Raw genomic sequence first — 17,976 nt, 5'->3', positions numbered from 1 at the left:
GGCAATGACGGCGCGTGGCTCCCGTCAATCTCACTTAGGGTCCATTGACTACAATTGCGGACCCCAGGACGTGGGCAAGATATATTGCTTTAGCTATATGAAATGTCTGTACATCTGTTTGTGTTGTACTTAAGAAATAACTCTGTGTACTCTGCGTCAAACTGCTAGTCCGCTGTCCGCTGTCCGCTGAAGTAGTTCCAGCTCCACATGTACCATTAGGTTAAGTTTAACATTGTAAAAAACATTTTTTTAAATTATGTGTGTTATGGAGTTTCTTTCGCCGCTTCTTCTTCATAATGAAACACCTTGTGAAGTGGTAGTTGTATTGACATTCAAAAAATGCTCTGTAAAGAACCTATTTTGAATTTAAAAAAATGATTTGATTTGAATATAGAAATGAGTCGCGTCGCCATAGCAAATTCTATGACTACACCTGTTCGCAACAACTTCAGAGCGGACTAGCAGTTTGGCGCGGACTATATACTTTTGAAGGTGGATTGACTCTGACGGTACCACCGTCACATTTATTTCTGTTATAATAGCAGTGTTAAGCGCTGCTGTGTTCTGGTTTGAAGGGATACTTTTCTGAGGCATTCCAACTTAGTCCTCAGAAATAGTAACGCATCTGTGGCTGATGTTAAGTAGGTAGTACTCTACTTATCTAAGATTGATTATAGATGTCCATGGGCGACAGCATCCGCTTACCATAACCTGGACTACATGCTCAGTCCACGTGATGGTAGGTGGCTACTGCCGCCCATAGACAACTGTAATCAACCCTAGATAGGATTAGATATTCCTACCTGAGGTTGGCCACAGATGCGCCGCTACCCCTGAGGACTAAGCTGGAATGCCTCGCAAATGTATATCTCCCTTACCACACTTCAAATCAGAACATAGCAGCGCTTAAAACTGCTGTTACAACAGAAATTGGCGTGGTGGTGGTGCCGCCGGAGTCGAACCACAAGGCGTTCTACCACCTTCAAATAAATAAGCTTGTAAATAAACTTTATCATAAGTCGAAATTTAATCATTTGCCTAGGCTTTTAATCAAATGCCTATAGCGATACGAATCGTTAGAACTTCAGAGGGTGCCATCACCCTCACTAAAACAAATGACCCATAATTTGCCTCTAACACCAGGTGTTCGGTATTTTCAAAAACCACCCCTTTCCACCCCTATCCAACACAATGCCCGGTGATTCGCAGTTCAAAAACTACCATAAAGTGTGAAACGATCAAATAATTAGGACACCATTTTCTCATATTACAACCCCTGAACACACTACACGCGTTAAGCGAGTAACTATACGATATGCTCGCTTGAAAAATTACTGTTTTATGTTATACTAGCTATATAAAATATAGCCTATGTTACTCGTGGATAATGTAGCTTTCGAATGGTGCAAGAATTTTTAAAATCGGTCCAGTAGTTTTTGAGCCTATTCATTACAAACAAACAAAGTTTTCCTCTTTATAATATTAGTGTAAAAAAGTTGTGAAAGCAATGCAGTCCACCTGATGATATGCTACTGTCGTGTAGACATCTGTAATTAAACCCAGATAAGATTAGATTCCTATCTGTCAGCTACTGCGCTGCCACACTGAGGACTAAGCTGGAATGCTTCAGAATAGTATGTGTAAATTTAGGTGGTGCGACATCCTATGGTGGCCTTCCCAAGGTCCTGGGGATTTTTTTTTATTGGCGCACCCTATTTATGCCACAGAATATATTTGTTACAGCCAAGTAGCTAAGAATGTTTATTTTTATTTTATTTTTAATTTAAAGTGGTTTTTTCGCCGGGCGAACACATCATCCTGCACAAACAGACTATTAAGCAATTTATCATAACATTGTATAATACGAGGATTTACTTTTAAAAGATTTAAATTTGCGCACATATGGAGTTTCTTTCGCCACTACTTCTCCATAACGAACCACTTTACAAAGCGGTAGTAGTTTGTTGATGTTCGAAAAAATATATATGACTAGCTGTTCAATTAACAGCCTAGCCTTGTTACTAAACTGACGCTCGGGTGTTGTCGGCGCCCCTCGTATGCGCTCGGTGCGGTCTCGCCGCTCGCACCGCCCTAAGGCCAAGCGATAACATTTTTTTTTTTGTTTACAAGGGGGAAACCTTCAAAAGGTACCCGGCGCCGTGGGAGCGACGCAGGATTATGTGGGATTTTTACCGCACTAAAACCCCCCCGGTGGCCGTCCTCGGCGCTGCGTAAAAGGCTTGGGATCTCCAAAGGAACGCAACTGGAGTCCTCTAAGCGCGTTGCCCCGTCGGGCTCTGCCCAGGTGAGCTTGACGGTCGCCACACCGTCTGGTGCGTACGACGGTATGCGACCACACATACCGCCGTCCTTCCCGGGGTCGCTTACCGGGCGGTTCGAGCTCCCACTCTTGCCGCCCGCAACCCCGGAAGCCCCTTACGACAGGCAGGGGATACCGTAGCCCTATTCTGGTCCCGAAACTACAGGGACAGAGGCCAAGCGATCACTATCGTTCCTATCCTGTAGTGAAACAACAGACTGTGCACTTGTAAAAAGAGCTCTCGAGGCGCCATTTTGTAAAAACTTAATTGTTGCCGCCAAATCGAACGCACTTCAAAATACTTTGAGTTTGGTTTCTGAAGGGCTTCTTTAATATCCCGCTGAGACGTTTGTTAGGATAGGGTTGGCGCCTTTTTTGAAAAATGTTTAAGGGCAATAGGGTTGCCAATTTTTATTTTGATAAACAAAATAAAATTTGTTATTTGTAATAAATAATTGGCCAAGTGCGAGTTGATGTAGTACACGAAGAGTTCCGTTCCAATAACATTAACTTTTATTTTTTATTTTTAGCGTTTCTTATTATAGCGCCCATTAAAGTACGTATACATTTTGAAAATTTGTTCAATTGATAAAGCTAAAAACGTTGAAAAATAGCAGTATCTTGTATGGCGACCCCAATTGTTTTCAACTTTTTTTACTGTTACGATTCAGAAGATAGAGCCTTGTGACAGATGGATAGACAGCGGATTCTTAATAATAGGGTTCTGTTTATACTCTTTAGGTACGGAACCCTCAAAATATGAGTACCAGTAGTTCCGTAGCAAATTGGTTGTGACAGACGGACAGACGAGTGTTCCTATAAGGGTTCCGTTTTTAAAACTACTTCCCAAAGGAAAGAGGTTCTCTAATCTTCGCGTTTAAATATTTTTTGATTTTTTTTCTTACGGAACCCTAAAAACTATCTGGAGTTGACAAAACGTCCATATGCTACAGCTTACAACTTCTACCATCAAATACACAGTAAGCTATACAGGCTACTGTGTCACAAAAAACCGCCACCGTATTATTTGCACGAAATATAAACAAAAGGTTGTAAACAGGACAGAAGCTTTCACCTGACAGCCTTTGTACAAAGGTTTTGCAGTAATTAAAACGTCCATGTTGGTCCAAGCGTCAAGCGTAAGCGGGGCTCGTGGTTAAGACGAAATAGTTAAGGTATTTTAGAGATATAGTAACGAGCATGCCATGTCCTTCTGATAGGTTTTGAAGGTGTTATCCCTTTGTGGTTCCACTCCGGCGGCACCACCACCACACCTGTTTCTGTCTATTAACAGCAGTGTTAAGCGCGCAGTAACAGCAGTGTTTGCGTTTGAAGTGTGGTAAGGGAAATATACTCTTCCGATGCGTTTCAGCTTGATCCTCAAGGGTCGTGGCGATTCTGTAGCCGACCTCAGTTAGGAATCTAATCTTATCTGGGATTGATTACAGATGTACTTGGGCTGTAGTGGCCACTTACCATCAGGTAGAATGCATGCTCGTCTCTTATATTATAAGAAAAAAAAACATTACCCTCTGCAATCGGTTTCATTCAGTAACGGATCAATAACCAGTATTTATTGCATAATACAGGTGTTTACAAGGTTTTTGTACGTACATTTTTTTTTATAATATAAGAGTAGCAGACGAGCACACAGTCCACCTGATGGCAAGTGGCTACTGCCGCCCATTGACATCTGTAATCAACCCTAGATAGGATTAGATATTCCTACCTGAGGTCGGCCACAGATGCGCCGCTACCCCTGAGGACTAAGCTGGAACGCCTCGGAAAACTGTCTCCCTTACCACACCCTTCAAACCGGAACACAGCAGCGCCTAACACTGCTGTTATTAGGTAGAAATACGTGTGGCGGTGGTGCCGCTGGAGTCGAACCACAAAGGGTTCTGCCACCTTCAAACAACATTACACGTACATTTCTCATTGCAATTTCTTAATTAAACTAAAACTATGTATTACCATGTATAATAATTAAATTAGAATAAAACAGGAGACAAGTATTAGATTATACACTTAAGAAGTAACAGCTATCATTATTCAAAGTCAACATAGATCCTTACTAATATTATAAATCCGAAAGTAACTCTGTCTGTCTAATCTTCACGCCTAAACCACTGAACCGATTTAAATGAAATTTTGTACAAAGATAGTCTGAGACCTGAGAAAGGACATAGGATAGTTTTATCCCGGAAATCCCACGGTAACTAGGGATGGCGACTTAAGATCGATTAATCGGAGAATCGATCTTTTGGACTCAAAACATCGATTATTTTAATCGATATGAGTAAGTGAATCGTAAACTATGCATTTGATCAAGTGATGATCTTTAGCAAAGTTGAATGTACGAATTTACAGTTTTATGTATGTTAGTATGTTATATTATTTTCTTTTAAACGGGGGCGAAGCCGCGGGCGAAAACTAGTTGTAAATAATTTAATAAACAATTTAATAAAATGGAAATAAATATGTCAAGATATTAAATACCACAATGAACCCAATATTGTAAATTCAATTTTGACACCGGCCCCTGAGGTCCACGTAAATTGAATTGTCATCACAACCCATTGTATTTTTACACTTTTGAAAAAAATACAATGGCGTGAAATCTTTTAACAGTTGTCAGTATTGAGCGTAGCAGGTGGGCTTAGATTGGGTAGCCACCGATTCCTATTATTATAAATGCGAATGCTTGTTTGTGTACACTTTCACGTCTTAACTACATGATTGTCATGAAATGTACACACGTTGTCAGGGGTGCAGAAGTGGACATAGGGTAGCTTTTACCCCGAAAAATAGTAACGTTAAACATATAGACAAATATATAATTGCGAGCGAAGCGGCTAGTTTATAAATAAATGTCCTATATATAAAATTCTCGTGTCACAATGTTGGTTACCGTACTCCTCCAAAACGGCTTAACCGATTTCTAAATTGAGGTAAAACCTTCTGTAGTTCGACTCCGGCGGCACCACCGCCACACATATTTTTATTATGCGCTGCTGTGTTCTAGTTTGAAGTGTGGTAAGAAACATACTTAGAGGCGTTCCAGCTTAGTCCTCAGTAGCAAAGCTTGTAGCCGACCTCAGGTAGGACTGTAAACTTCACTCTATCATCAGTATTAGTAAGACCCTTATTGCTCGCGCTCGAACAATATTTTTAGGGTTCCGTACCCAAAGGGTAAAAACAGAACCGTATTACTAAGCCTCCGCTGTCTGTATGTCTGTCACAGGGCTCTTTTTCTGGAACCGTAATAGATATTTACTCATTTTACAGAGATTGTATGTATAATTCTCTGTAAAAATTTCAAGTTTCTGTATATGTGTGCTGTGGCCGCTATAACAACAAATACTAAAAATAAAAAAGTTGATTATAAAAAAGGCGTCCGCATACGACAAACTTGTATTTTTCAAACTAACCGTTGAACCGTTATAGGTAGAGGGTTCAAATTTTCACAAAACGCCTCGGAAAAGTCTGTCTCCCTTACCACACCCTTCAAAACGGAACACAGCAGCGCGTAACCCTGCTGTGTTCCGTTTTGAAGGGTGGCTGGTGGTTTCCGTTAGGCAGAAACAGGTGTGGCGGTGGTGCCACCGGAGTCGAACCACAAAGGGTTCTACCACCTATAATAGATAACAAATACTAGAAATTAAAAAAAATGTTTTTTTTTTTTTAATAGAATAGAATACAATCAAATTTTCACAATGTATGTGCATTGTACATACTTCAATGGCTGCTATAATACCAAATACTACAAATAAAAAAAATAAAAAAAAATTGGTGCTACGGAACCCTCCCGGTGCGGGTTCGACGTGCCCTTGGCCAACTTTTTTATTTTTTCTTTCACACAAAAACGCGGTGAAAGTAACAAAAGATTCTGACAGCTCAATAGATTTTTTTAATTTTGAAGCAAGACAATCCGTCAAGGGCTTTTTGAATACAAATTGTAAAATAGTGCCTTCTCTTTCTAAGATTAATGATGTTTCTTTGACTTGTAATTCATAGTAAGATACGTCTACCCATTACTGTCCCACTGCTGGGCACGGGTCTCTCAGAATGAGCATTAGGCCATAGTCAACCGCGCTGGACAAGTGCGTATTGGTAGACTTTACATACCTTTGACAACTTTTTAAATCTGTCAGGTATGCTCACCATGTTTTACTTCGCCGTTTTAGCAAGTGATAATTGATTTTTAATCCGCACAACAAAAGAATCGAAGATCTGTTTCTGGGTTTGAAACTCGGACTCCTAATATAACGACATATCAGAAATCCTAGTGTAGGTTATGTGTGTAGAATTAAAAATAAAAAAACCGAAATAATTACCTTAAAAAGGAAGTAATATATCCTATGTCATTCCTACAATTTAGACGAATCCAACGACACCTCATATGTTAATCCGTCAAGCCCTTTGTGCTGCAGTGCAGCGTGACACATACATACATACATACGCTCGAACATTACCCTCCACATTTATAAAAAAAATAATTCACACGTTCTCAAACGCTTTTGAAGTGTGATATCAATAGAACAAAAGAATTTTGAGTTTTTGACAGGTCACCGAGTTTGTTTGATTCTTAGCGCGAATGATTCACATGCGTTCTAATGGTATAATTAATGGTTTTTAGGGTTCCGTAACCAAGGGGTAAAACTGGAACGCTGGATATCTTAAATGTTTTTTAAAGTGCCATACCTAAGAGGTAAAATCGGAAACCTATAGTCTAGCCTAGCCTAAGTCTGCTGTCTGTCTGTCACAGGGCGTCTAGCGCGTAATAGATAAATATAGTTCAAAAAACTAAACAACACGCTTTTATGATAAAATCAACTAAAAAGTAGAAAATAATTTTCAATCTAAGAATCAATTAAGGAACAGTAAATAGTATAATTGTGGAAAAAGCGTGGGGTGCTCCATTTATCAGGTTCTAAAAGTGCGTAATTCTTCAAAATATTGAATTAAACTGAACGTTCAAAGTGAATAGAAATCGGGTTCAAAGATTCCGTTACTGTTACGTACATACATACATACATACAACCCAAGCTAATAAAAGCGTGTTAATAAATAACATGAGAGATAAAAAAAATCACTGTTTTTGTTGCTAGAGCCGCTGCAACAACAAATAAAATTGAAAGGGAGTTCCCATACAAAAAAGAGGTATTTTCCGCATATTCCGTAATAACTATTTCAACCGTAACAAATACTAAAAATAAAAAATACAGTATATATGATTAGTAATAAATAAAGTAATACTGTGAATTAGAAATAATCGTTACATATTTTAAGATATTAATGAAAATGAAAATTTAATGGTACCGAACCCTCCACGGGCGATCGACTGGCACTTCGCCAATGTTCCAGTTAATTATCCAGTGACTTGAAAAGAAATTAGCGTGAGAAAGCATGGTTAACTGTTTTCAAATGTTTTGAGTTAATTACTTAGTAGTTTTTAGGGTTCCGTACCCAAAGGGTAAAAACGTTCCCTATTACTAAGACTTCGCCGTCTGTCCGTCTGTCACAGGGCTCTATCTCCGGAACCGTAATAGATATACACAGGATGCATAAATGTGGCCGATATAACAACAAATACTAAAAATAAAATAAAGTTCAATATTAAAGGCGGTCTCCATACAACAAATCGGTATTTTTCGGCATTACAATCCGTTTACTACTATAACTGGTTTTTTTTTTTTTTTTTTTTTTTTTTTTTTTTTTATATTTGAACCTGACGATAAAGCAGACGTGCTACCTGATGGAAAGTAGTCAACGTCGCCTATGGACATTTGCAACACCAGAGGAGTCGCCAATGCATCGCCGGCTTTGAAGGAGAGCTCTTTTTGCACCTTTTTTGAAGAGCCCCATGTCATAGCGCTCCGGGAATACCTCAGAAGGAAGTTCATTCCACATTTTGCACGTCCGTGGCAAGAACGTCCGCGCAAATCGAACCGTGGAGGACCGCCACGAGTCCAGTTGGTGTGGATGGAACTTCATCCTTCGGCGAGTGGTGCGATGGAGGAACGGTGATGTAGGCACCAGGTCAAATAGTTCCTGGGAACACTCACCATTGTAAAGCCGGTAGAACACGCAGAGGGAACCTATGTCCCTCCGTAAACTTAAAGGTTCTAGCCGATCGGAAATCCTCGGATCGTTGACGATTCGTACTGCGCGTTTCTGTACGGAGTCAAGTGGGTTAAGTTGGTATTGGGGTGCTCCTGCCCAGAGATGCGAGCAGCACTCCATGTGGGGTCTCACTTGCGCCTTATAAAGCAGAAGGAGTTGCCCCGCAGTGAAGTACCGCTTCGCTCTGTTCAGAACGCCCAGCTTCCTTGATGCCAACTTCGCCTTAACGTCCAAATGACCCCGGTATTGCACATCACACGATATGTCAACTCCTAGGATCCCTATACTTTTATCAATGGTGAGTGGAATTCCCTGGAACCGTGGCGCTATGACGAATGGGGTTTTTTTAGCGGTGAACGCGCAGACTTGCGTCTTCGTGGGGTTGAACTCAACAAGGTTAAGTCGACCCCATGTCGAGACCTGCTCCAGAGAGTTCTCGATTTCAGACACAAGTCGGATTCTGCTTTCCTCCACGAGAGTCCGAGAGGTGTTTGCACGGCCTGTGTACACAGCATCTCCCGTACTATCATCTGCATAGCAATGAATGCTGCTAGATTTTTGCAACATGTCATTGATATGCAGAATGAATAGCGTGGGAGAGAGGACAGAGCCCTGGGGCACGCCAGCATTAACAGGCTTCGTGTCTGAGCAGCACCCGTCAACTACGACTTTGATTTGCCGCTCAGACAGAAAACTGGCTGTCCATGTGCACAACCTCTCGGGAAGACCGTAAGATGGAAGCTTCGCGAGAAGGGCCCTATGCCAGACCCGGTCAAAGGCCTTTGCGATATCCAGGCTAACCGCCAACGCCTCACCATTACTCTCAACGGCTTGCGCCCATCGGTGTGTGAGGTACACCAGAAGATCACCAGCTGAACGGCCCTTGCGGAAACCATATTGGTGATCGCTGATCAGCTGGCGATCCTCGAGGTACCTCAGAAGCTGGGTATTAACCACACGCTCCATTACCTTTGAGAGCAAGGAGGTTATCGCAATAGGCCTGTAATTAGCCGGGTCACTGCGGTCACCCTTTTTAGGAATCGGGTGAACGAGGGCTACCTTCCACGAAGACGGTACTTCACCTGTGGTATAGGAAAGCGAGAATAAACGCGTTAAGATGGGAGTCAACTCGGGAGCACACGTCCTCAGCACCACTGCGGGGATTTCGTCCGGCCCACTCGACTTCTTGACATCAAGGGACAATAGAGCTCGCCTGACAGCTTTCTGCGTAAAGCGTATATCAGGCATAGAACCCTCACACCGCGGGATGGTAGGCGGTGTGGCCCCCTTGTCATCAAGAGTCGAGTTTGAGGCAAAGAGGTTGCCCAGAAGATCGGCTTTCCCCTTTGCCGTGTGGGCCAGAGAATCGTCTGATTTCCGCAGGGGCGGTAGTGAGGAGTGACAGAAATTACCCACGACAGCTTTGGCCAGCGACCAGAAGGCTCGACTCCCGGAGGGGTAACCAAGTAGTCGCTCGCCAATTCTGCCAATGTGCCTAGACTTCGCCTTGGCCATATACTTCTTTACTGAACGGGAGGCAGCGTTAAGTGCGGTTCGTAACTCGGGGGTCTTCGGATCCTTGCACGCGTGTGCTGATGCCCAGGCTTGGTAGGCCTCTTGCTTATGACGTGAAGCCTTAGCGCAAGGCCCGTCAAACCAGGGCTGACCCCGCCCACCGACGGACACGACAGAGTTTGGAATGAAGCATTCCATACCCTGCCGTATGACGTCGGCCACAGAGTCAGCGCACGTGCTAGGATCACCCGAGACGAAGCATAGCTGCCTCCACGGGTACGAGGCCAGGAATTCCCGGAGCCCGTCCCAATCTGCTGACCTGTAGTGCCAAACTTGTCGCTTCCCCGGTGGTCGAGCCCCCGTGGGACGCGACAAGGGCACAGAAGAACTTACCAAGCAATGGTCAGAAGATCCAAGAGGAGCCTTGACCATCACTTGGTAGTCATCAGGATAGTTGGTTAACAGAAGATCCAGCAAAGACGCAGTATGGGTCTCAATATCAGGTACCCTAGTATGACCGGGTACGACCTGGGAGAGCCCATATGCCAAGGAGAAGTCATACGCAGTTCTTCCGGCGAAGTCCGTGATTCGGGAGCCTAGCCATTCAATATGGTGGGCATTGAAGTCACCCAGAATGACCAACTCCGCCGAAGGGCACTGCTGCAGCATTTTGTCAGTCCCCCACTGGACGTGCTCGAATAGTCGAGTTGTCTCAACATCTCCGCTGTAGGACCTATAAAGGCACGCGTAGACGCGGGTCTGCCCCCCAATATCCACGCGCACCCACAACAAGGATAGGTCCTTGTCTTCGAGGCAGCTGAGACGGCGGCAGCAGATATCATCCCGAACATACACACATACCCCGGCTCGACGCCTGAAGGCATGTTCTAAACTGTAGCCGGGGTAATTTAAATACGATGTTTCGCCCGAGGGCGATATCTGCGTCTCCGTCAAAAAGAGAAAAGCCGGCTTTGCCGTCTCAAGGTGGTGATGGACGGCATCCAGATTGGAATGGAGCCCCTTATTATAATAAATACAGATAAGAACCATAAAACATATTTTAATATCGTTATTTTAATTTTATTATACGTTGTTTACGTATCATTCATCATCACCCCAACGCCATCTATTGTTGTATCATATAACTAAGTGTTGTTGAAAATGATAAAATGAATAAAAATAAGTAAAAAATAATGAATGGTGTTATGGAAGCCTCCATGTGCAAGTTTCACTCGTACTTGGCGAATTATTTATAAGATTGCAAGTAGCAGACGAGCGTGCAGTCCACCTGATGGTAAGCTACCGTATGGAGATCAGATTCCTACCTGAGATAAGCCACAGATGCGTCGCTACCTTGAGGAATAAGTATGTCTCTTACCACACTCAAACCGGAACACAGCAGCTAACTGCTGTTATAACAGAAACAGGTGTGACGATGGTGCCACTTTCATCTAACTCAACTAGAGTACCAACAATCCCCCACAATTGCCCAGCCCGGGTACTGAACCCGTAAATCAGATTTCAATACCCAAAGACCCCACTTAACCCCAATCAACACAATTGGTGTTATGGCGTTGGGATGAGGATATGATTGAAAAATATTTATGTAATCCTAGTGGTGCCCGCGGCTTCGCCCGCATTTTAAAGAAATAATATGACATACATAAAACGGAAAATTTGTACCTGCATTGGAATGACAGTGGTGCCATCTGTCGAAAATTGGTCATACCAACTCCCAAACCCTCGTGGGCTCTTGGACAACAACTTTGCTAAAGATCATCACTTGATCAAATGCATAGTTTCCGATTCTATAACTACTTACGAATTAAAAGTTAATAAAAAAAACCCTTTCCCACGGACTAAACTGTGAATCTAAACGATTCTCAAGTCCCCTTGAACACACACAATTTTTTTTATTAAAATCAGTCCAGTCGTTTAGGAGGAGTTCAGTGACATACACACGCACATAAGAAATATATATACAAAGACAAGCTATGGCATACGGTTTCACTCGTAATACGACTATATCATCAACCCATTACTGTCCCACTGCTGGGCACGGGTCTCTCAGAATGAGGATTAGGCCATAGTCCACCGCGCTGGACAAGTGCGTATTGGTACACTTCACATATCTTTAAAAACTTTTTTTTAAGATTTCTCAGGTATGCATGTTTCTTCACGATGTTTTCCTTCACCGTAAAACAAGTGAATTAATTTCTAATGCACACATAACTTTGAAAAATCAGAGGTGTCTGGGATTTGAACCTCGAACCCCTCGATCAAGAGGCTGAGTTTGTTAACCACTAGGCTATCATTGCTTCACTGCTTTCTAAGATCATATCTGCTAACTAAGATATTCTATTATGCAAATAATAAGCAACACTAAGTTGCAACTAACTGCTGATATGCTGAAACGTAGAAGCGACTTGTACGCTAATGTTTAGTCTAGACCAGATAGCGTTATAGCCTTTACGAGACTAGTCTAGACACATTCTAGGGTATATCTATTTCTTTATTCATACACCACCGCTGAGTACGTCTCTGTGAGGTTTCCAAATTTCTCACGTGCAGCAGTTCAGTGTGTGTGTGTGTGTACTGACTTACATAAGAGGCGAGCTTAGTGCTCAGGAGTGACGTGTGATCAGCTTCAGGAACCTGCTCTGTATGGAGTTACAGATGTCCATACGGCATATAGACTGTTGTCCTTGTTGTCCCGGGACTAGAATAGGGCTACGATATCCCTGCCTGTCGTAAGAGGCGACTAAAGCGGGCTTCCAGGGTTGCGGGTCGCAAAAGTGGGAGCTCGAACCGCCCGGCGACCCCAGGAAGGATGGCGGTATATGTGACCGGATACCGTCGTAAATACCAGATGGTGTGGTAGGGACGAAAACTGCTCCCCCATGACAGAGCTCGGGTCATCGCGCTTGGAGGACTCCGGATGTATTCCGTCAGAGATCCCGGAGTTCTCCAACAAGCGTTGAGGACGGCTACCGAGGGTGTTTTAGTGCGGTAAAAATCCCACATAACCCAGTGTCGCTTTCACGTCGTCGGGTACCTTTGAAGGGTACCCTCGTAAGAAATATCGGCATACCATCTGCAGGCGGACTGCATGCGTCACATTAATATAATCTTTCTAACAGCTCTAGTAAGTTTCAAAGAATTTTTATTTGTTTTATTTTTAGACACCAATAACACGAGTCGTTATGATAAAGGTACATTACTTCACTCGAGATAGCCGGGAGTCGAACCCGCACTTATGCTTATCTTACTTTAATGGATGGTGTATTTTTGGACTGCCACCGTGCCACATATGTAATGTGTATTGGATGGCTTAGTGGATGTTTTTGAAGATCTGGATTTGAATCAGAGGGCAATTTTGAAGGTAGAACCCTTTGTGGTTCGACTCCGGCGGCACCACCGCCACACGTATTTCTCTTATAACAGCAGTGTTAAACGCTGCTGTGTTCTGGTTTTAAGGAAGACATAATTTTCTGAGGCGTTCCAGCTTAGTCCTCAGGAGTAGTGGCGCATCTGTGGCCGACCACCATATCTGGGGCTGATGTTAGATGTCCATGGGCGGCAGTAGCCACTGACCATCAGGTGGACTGCATGCTCGTCTGCTACGCCTATATTAAAAAAAACATATATATAATACTTTGGCAAATGAGATCTCCCTGTGTTAGGTGATGTCCGGACAGCGGCCGCGCTCCAACAATATCAGTTCCCAACTTGTATATATGGAAGATATTGAGAAAACTGTAATAGCTCGCTGCATGAACGTGTGGCGCCATCTATTGGAAAGTTAAAGGAAGTCGCCAAAAGTATTAGTTGAGGCCTGAAGACTAAGTTGGATCACATTACATTTCGCTATCTGTTAGAACACACTACCCTCCACAAGCTTCTAAAATATTACCCTCCACCGCCTCAAACATTATCCTCAGCAGACAAACATTACCATCCGCAATCAATCAACTCCACAGACTAAAAACACTACTTCCCGCTGTAAGTTACCAACATTACCCTCCACAACAAACATTACCCTCCGCAAACTATCAACTCCGCAGACTACTTAAACAGCACCTTCCGCTGTAAGTTACAAACATTACCCTCCACAACAAAACATTACCCTCCGCAAACAATCAACTCCGCAGACTAAAAACAGTACTTTCTGCGGTAGGGTACATACATTACCCTCCACAACAAACATTACCCTCCGCAACTGAACCGTCTCTGTTCCAGATGACCTAGCGATGCTGCTGTGCCTGCTGCTGCTCGTGTCGGGCGCCGCGGCGTGCCCGTGGGCGTGCTCGTGCCGCCCGCCCAACGTGGACTGCGCACACCGCGCGCTGCTGCACGCGCCGAGGCGGCTGCCCACTGACGCGCAACGACTGTGAGTTTAGTTATTAATTACTAGCTGACCCGGCAAACTTTGTACCGCCTGAAAAATCTATTTATCAAATAATTTCATATAAAATATAGCCTATGTTACTCGTGAAGGTGGTAGAACCCTTTGTGGTTCGACTCCGGTGGCACCACCGCTACACCTATTTCTACCTAATAACAGCAGTGTTAGGCGCTGCTGTGTTCCGATTTGAAGGGAGTGTGTGGTAAGGGAGACAGACTTTTCCGAGGCGTTCCAGCTTAGTCCTCAGGGGTAGCGGCGCATCTGTGGCCGACCTCAGGTAGGAATCCTATCTGGGGTTGATTATAGATGTCCATGGGCGGCAGTAGCCACTTACCATCAGGTGGACTGTATGCTCGTCTGCTACTCTTATATTATAAAAAAAAAGATAATGTAGCTTTCGAATGGTGAAAGAATTTTTAAAATCGGTCCACTAGTTTTTGAGCCTATTCATTACAATCAAACAAACAAAGTTTTCCTCTTTATAATATTAGTGTAGACTAGTTTTTACCCGCGGCTTCGCCCGCGTTTAAAAGAAGATAATATGACATACTAACATAAAACTGAAAATTCGTACCTTCATTGGAACGACAGTGGCACCATATGGCGAAAATTGGACGTACCAACTCTGGAACCTTCGTGGGCTCATGGACAACAACTTTGCTAAAGATCATCACTTGATCAAATGCATACTTTACGATTCAATCCTTACTAATGTCGATTAAAATAATCGATGTTTTGGGTTCAAAAGATCGATTCTCCGATTAATCGATCTTAGATTGGCATCCATAGTTCCCGTGGGATTTCCAGGATAAAAATTATCCTATATCCTTTCTCGGGTCTCAGACTATCTTTGTACAAAATTTCATTAAAATCGGTTCAGTGGTTTAGGCGTGAAGAAGAGACAACCAGACAGACAGAGTTACTTTCGGATTTATAATATAGGATAAGGAAGAGTAATAGAGTCTGCGCTAAACTTCTAGTCCGCTCTTTATATGGAAACTATTACTATAGGAGTAGCAGACAAGCATGTAGTCCACCCACGGACGTCCACGGACGCCCATGGACGTCTGTAATCAACCCCAGACAGGATTAGATATTCCTACCTGAGGTCGGCCATAAGCGCCGCTGAGGACTAAGCTGAAACACCTCGGAAAAGTATGTCTCCCTTACCACACCCTTCAAACCGGAACACAGCAGCGCCTAACACTGCTGTTATTAGGTAGAAGTAGGTATGGCGGTGGTGCCGCTGGAGTCGAACCACAAAGGGTCTTATCGACTCCAGAGATACTGTCGTTAAACCGTTTTCCGTCTTGTAGCTGTAAACGAGACATACAAAGCGTTCCTTAATCTTCAGTAGCAATGCTTGTGACCTCAGGTGGCACTGCAATCCTATCTGAGGTTGATTACAGTTCAATGTCTACCATCAGGTGGACTGCACTAGCACCCTTGGACATTTGTAATCAACCCCAGATAGTCGGCCATAGTTGCGCCGCTACCCCTGAGGTCTAAGCTGGAACGTTTCAGAACAGTATGAGTCCCAGAAGTGAGACATACATACATACGCTCGAAAAACATTACCCTCCACCTGTAATCCGTTCTCAGATAGGATCCCAGTACTATTTGGGCCAAAGGTGTGCTACTACCTCTAAGACTAAATTGGAACGCTTTATGTAGGTATATCCGCCATTGTCCCTGTAGTTCCGGGACTAGAATAGGGCTACGGTATCCCCTGCCTGTCGTAAGAGGGGACTAAAAGGGGGCTTCCGGGATCGCGGGCGGCAAGAGTGGGTGCTCGAACCGTCCAATAAGCGATCCCGGGAAGGACGGCGATATGTGTTTCCATACCGTCGTGAACACCAGATGGTGTGAGAGGAGAGGAAACTGCTCTCCCAGGGCAGAGCCCGATCGGGGCATCGCGCTTGGAGGACTCCGGTTGCGTTCCGTCGGAGATCCCGGAGTTCTCCAACAAGCGTTGAGGACGGCCACCGGGGGGGTTTTAGTGCGGTAAAAATCCCACATAACCCAGCGTCGCTCCCACGTCGTCGGGTACCTTTTGAAGGACTCCCCCTCGTTAAGAAAAAAAAACAAAAAAAGGTATATCCGCCATATACCTATTTTATTAAAAACGTGTACGCGAGCGGAACCGCGCGCGTTCTCGTATAGTCCTATATGTATTTTATAGGAAGTGAGTGAAGGTAATATCGAACTAAGGAAGGGAATTCCTTGCCCCATCGCTTTATACTGTATTCGGGTACCATGGTGGCATAGATGTTGGAAGAGCTAGAAAAGATTATAAATTTATATTTTATATACACTTTTTTCACTCATAAAAAAATAATTAAGGAAATTAAAATTAATTCATATTATTTGGGACAAAAATTTGGATGAAGCTTATTACATTTAAATATTTGTTTAGTTATAAGTATTGAGGTAAAAAAAGAAATATTTTACATACGAGTATATTAATTTTTTTTCGCACACAAGAAGTAAAAAAAAAATAACAAAAAATAAAACCGACTTCTATGTCACTACAAAGTAAAAAATAATTAAAATAAATGTTGGTTTAGTACATATTTCTGAAGTTGGCGCTCAATATACTTCGTTGGATAACGGCGTAAACAGCGTGTCCAATATGAGCGCAATATAAATTGTGGATATAACAAAGAATATAAATAATATTCTTTATTGTAAAATAGTAAGAAAGAAAATGATAGAGCCCTTTGTGATTCGTCTCCGGCGGCACCGCCACACCTGTTTCTGTTATAACAGCAGTGTTAAGCGCTGCTTACTTCTGGTTTGAAGGGTGTGGTAAGGGTAAGGTATAACATACTTTTCCAAGGCGTTCCAGGGGCGTTCTCAGGGATAGCGGCGCAATCATTTCTTTGTAGACTACAAATCATTTTTTGTCACCATGGTTTTGTTATTACCTTACATATGTACAGATCTATCCCTTCTGAGCTCTATGGTACAATCGACTCGACAAAGAGGGTACGATATAATACATGTTCCGTACGCAATATCGGGGTACAGTCGTGCACAGAAGTGGTCACAAAACTATTTTGTTGTTTACATCAAAAATTGAATACTTGGTTTTCTTTCTTTTATTAAACACCGACATATTGTAAAAATTCAACTGGGGTTAAATATTATGTGTACGGAAGGCTCTTCCGAGGTGTTTCAACTTAGTCCCTCAAGAGTATTATAACAAAACATAACCCTTCCTTAGAAGTCGGGTAAAAAGATAAGATACTTACATATTAATTGCAATAATAGATAGATAGTGGCTCCGAAACTCGGTCTCTCATTCGCGGGTCTGACGTTCAAATCCCAGGCACATCTGATTTTTGAAATTTATGTGCATACTAATTGTTGCCCGCGGCTTCACCCGCGTTTAAAAGAAAATAATATGACATACTAACATACATAAAACTGAAAATTCGTACCTTCAACTTTGCTAAAGATCATCACTTGATCAAATGCATAGTTTACGATTCAATCCTTATTAATATAAATTAAAATAATCGATGTTTTGGCTTCAAAAGATCGATTCTCCGATTAATCGATCTTAGATCGCCATCCCTAGTTCCGTGGGATTTCCGGGATAAAAACT

The 17,976-nt window shown here is 42.9% G+C and overlaps 1 protein-coding gene across 1 annotated transcript in view; it reads left to right on the top strand.

Moving 5' to 3' along the window:
- The window catches only part of sli (slit guidance ligand), a 147,837-nt gene that overhangs the window by 44,206 nt on the left and 85,655 nt on the right, over positions 1-17,976 (top strand). The window contains exon 2 of the mRNA XM_073087123.1: positions 14,201-14,351. Coding sequence (XP_072943224.1) covers positions 14,212-14,351 — 140 coding nt within the window. The 5' untranslated portion in view covers positions 14,201-14,211. The remainder of the gene's footprint in view (positions 1-14,200; positions 14,352-17,976) is intronic.

Source organism: Epargyreus clarus, unplaced genomic scaffold (genome assembly GCF_041222505.1).
Source record: "Epargyreus clarus isolate Ecla_fem2 unplaced genomic scaffold, WU_Ecla_fem_2.2 ptg000025l, whole genome shotgun sequence".
NCBI lineage: Eukaryota > Metazoa > Arthropoda > Insecta > Lepidoptera > Hesperiidae > Epargyreus > Epargyreus clarus.
This window is presented reverse-complemented; position numbering and strand designations above follow the sequence as displayed.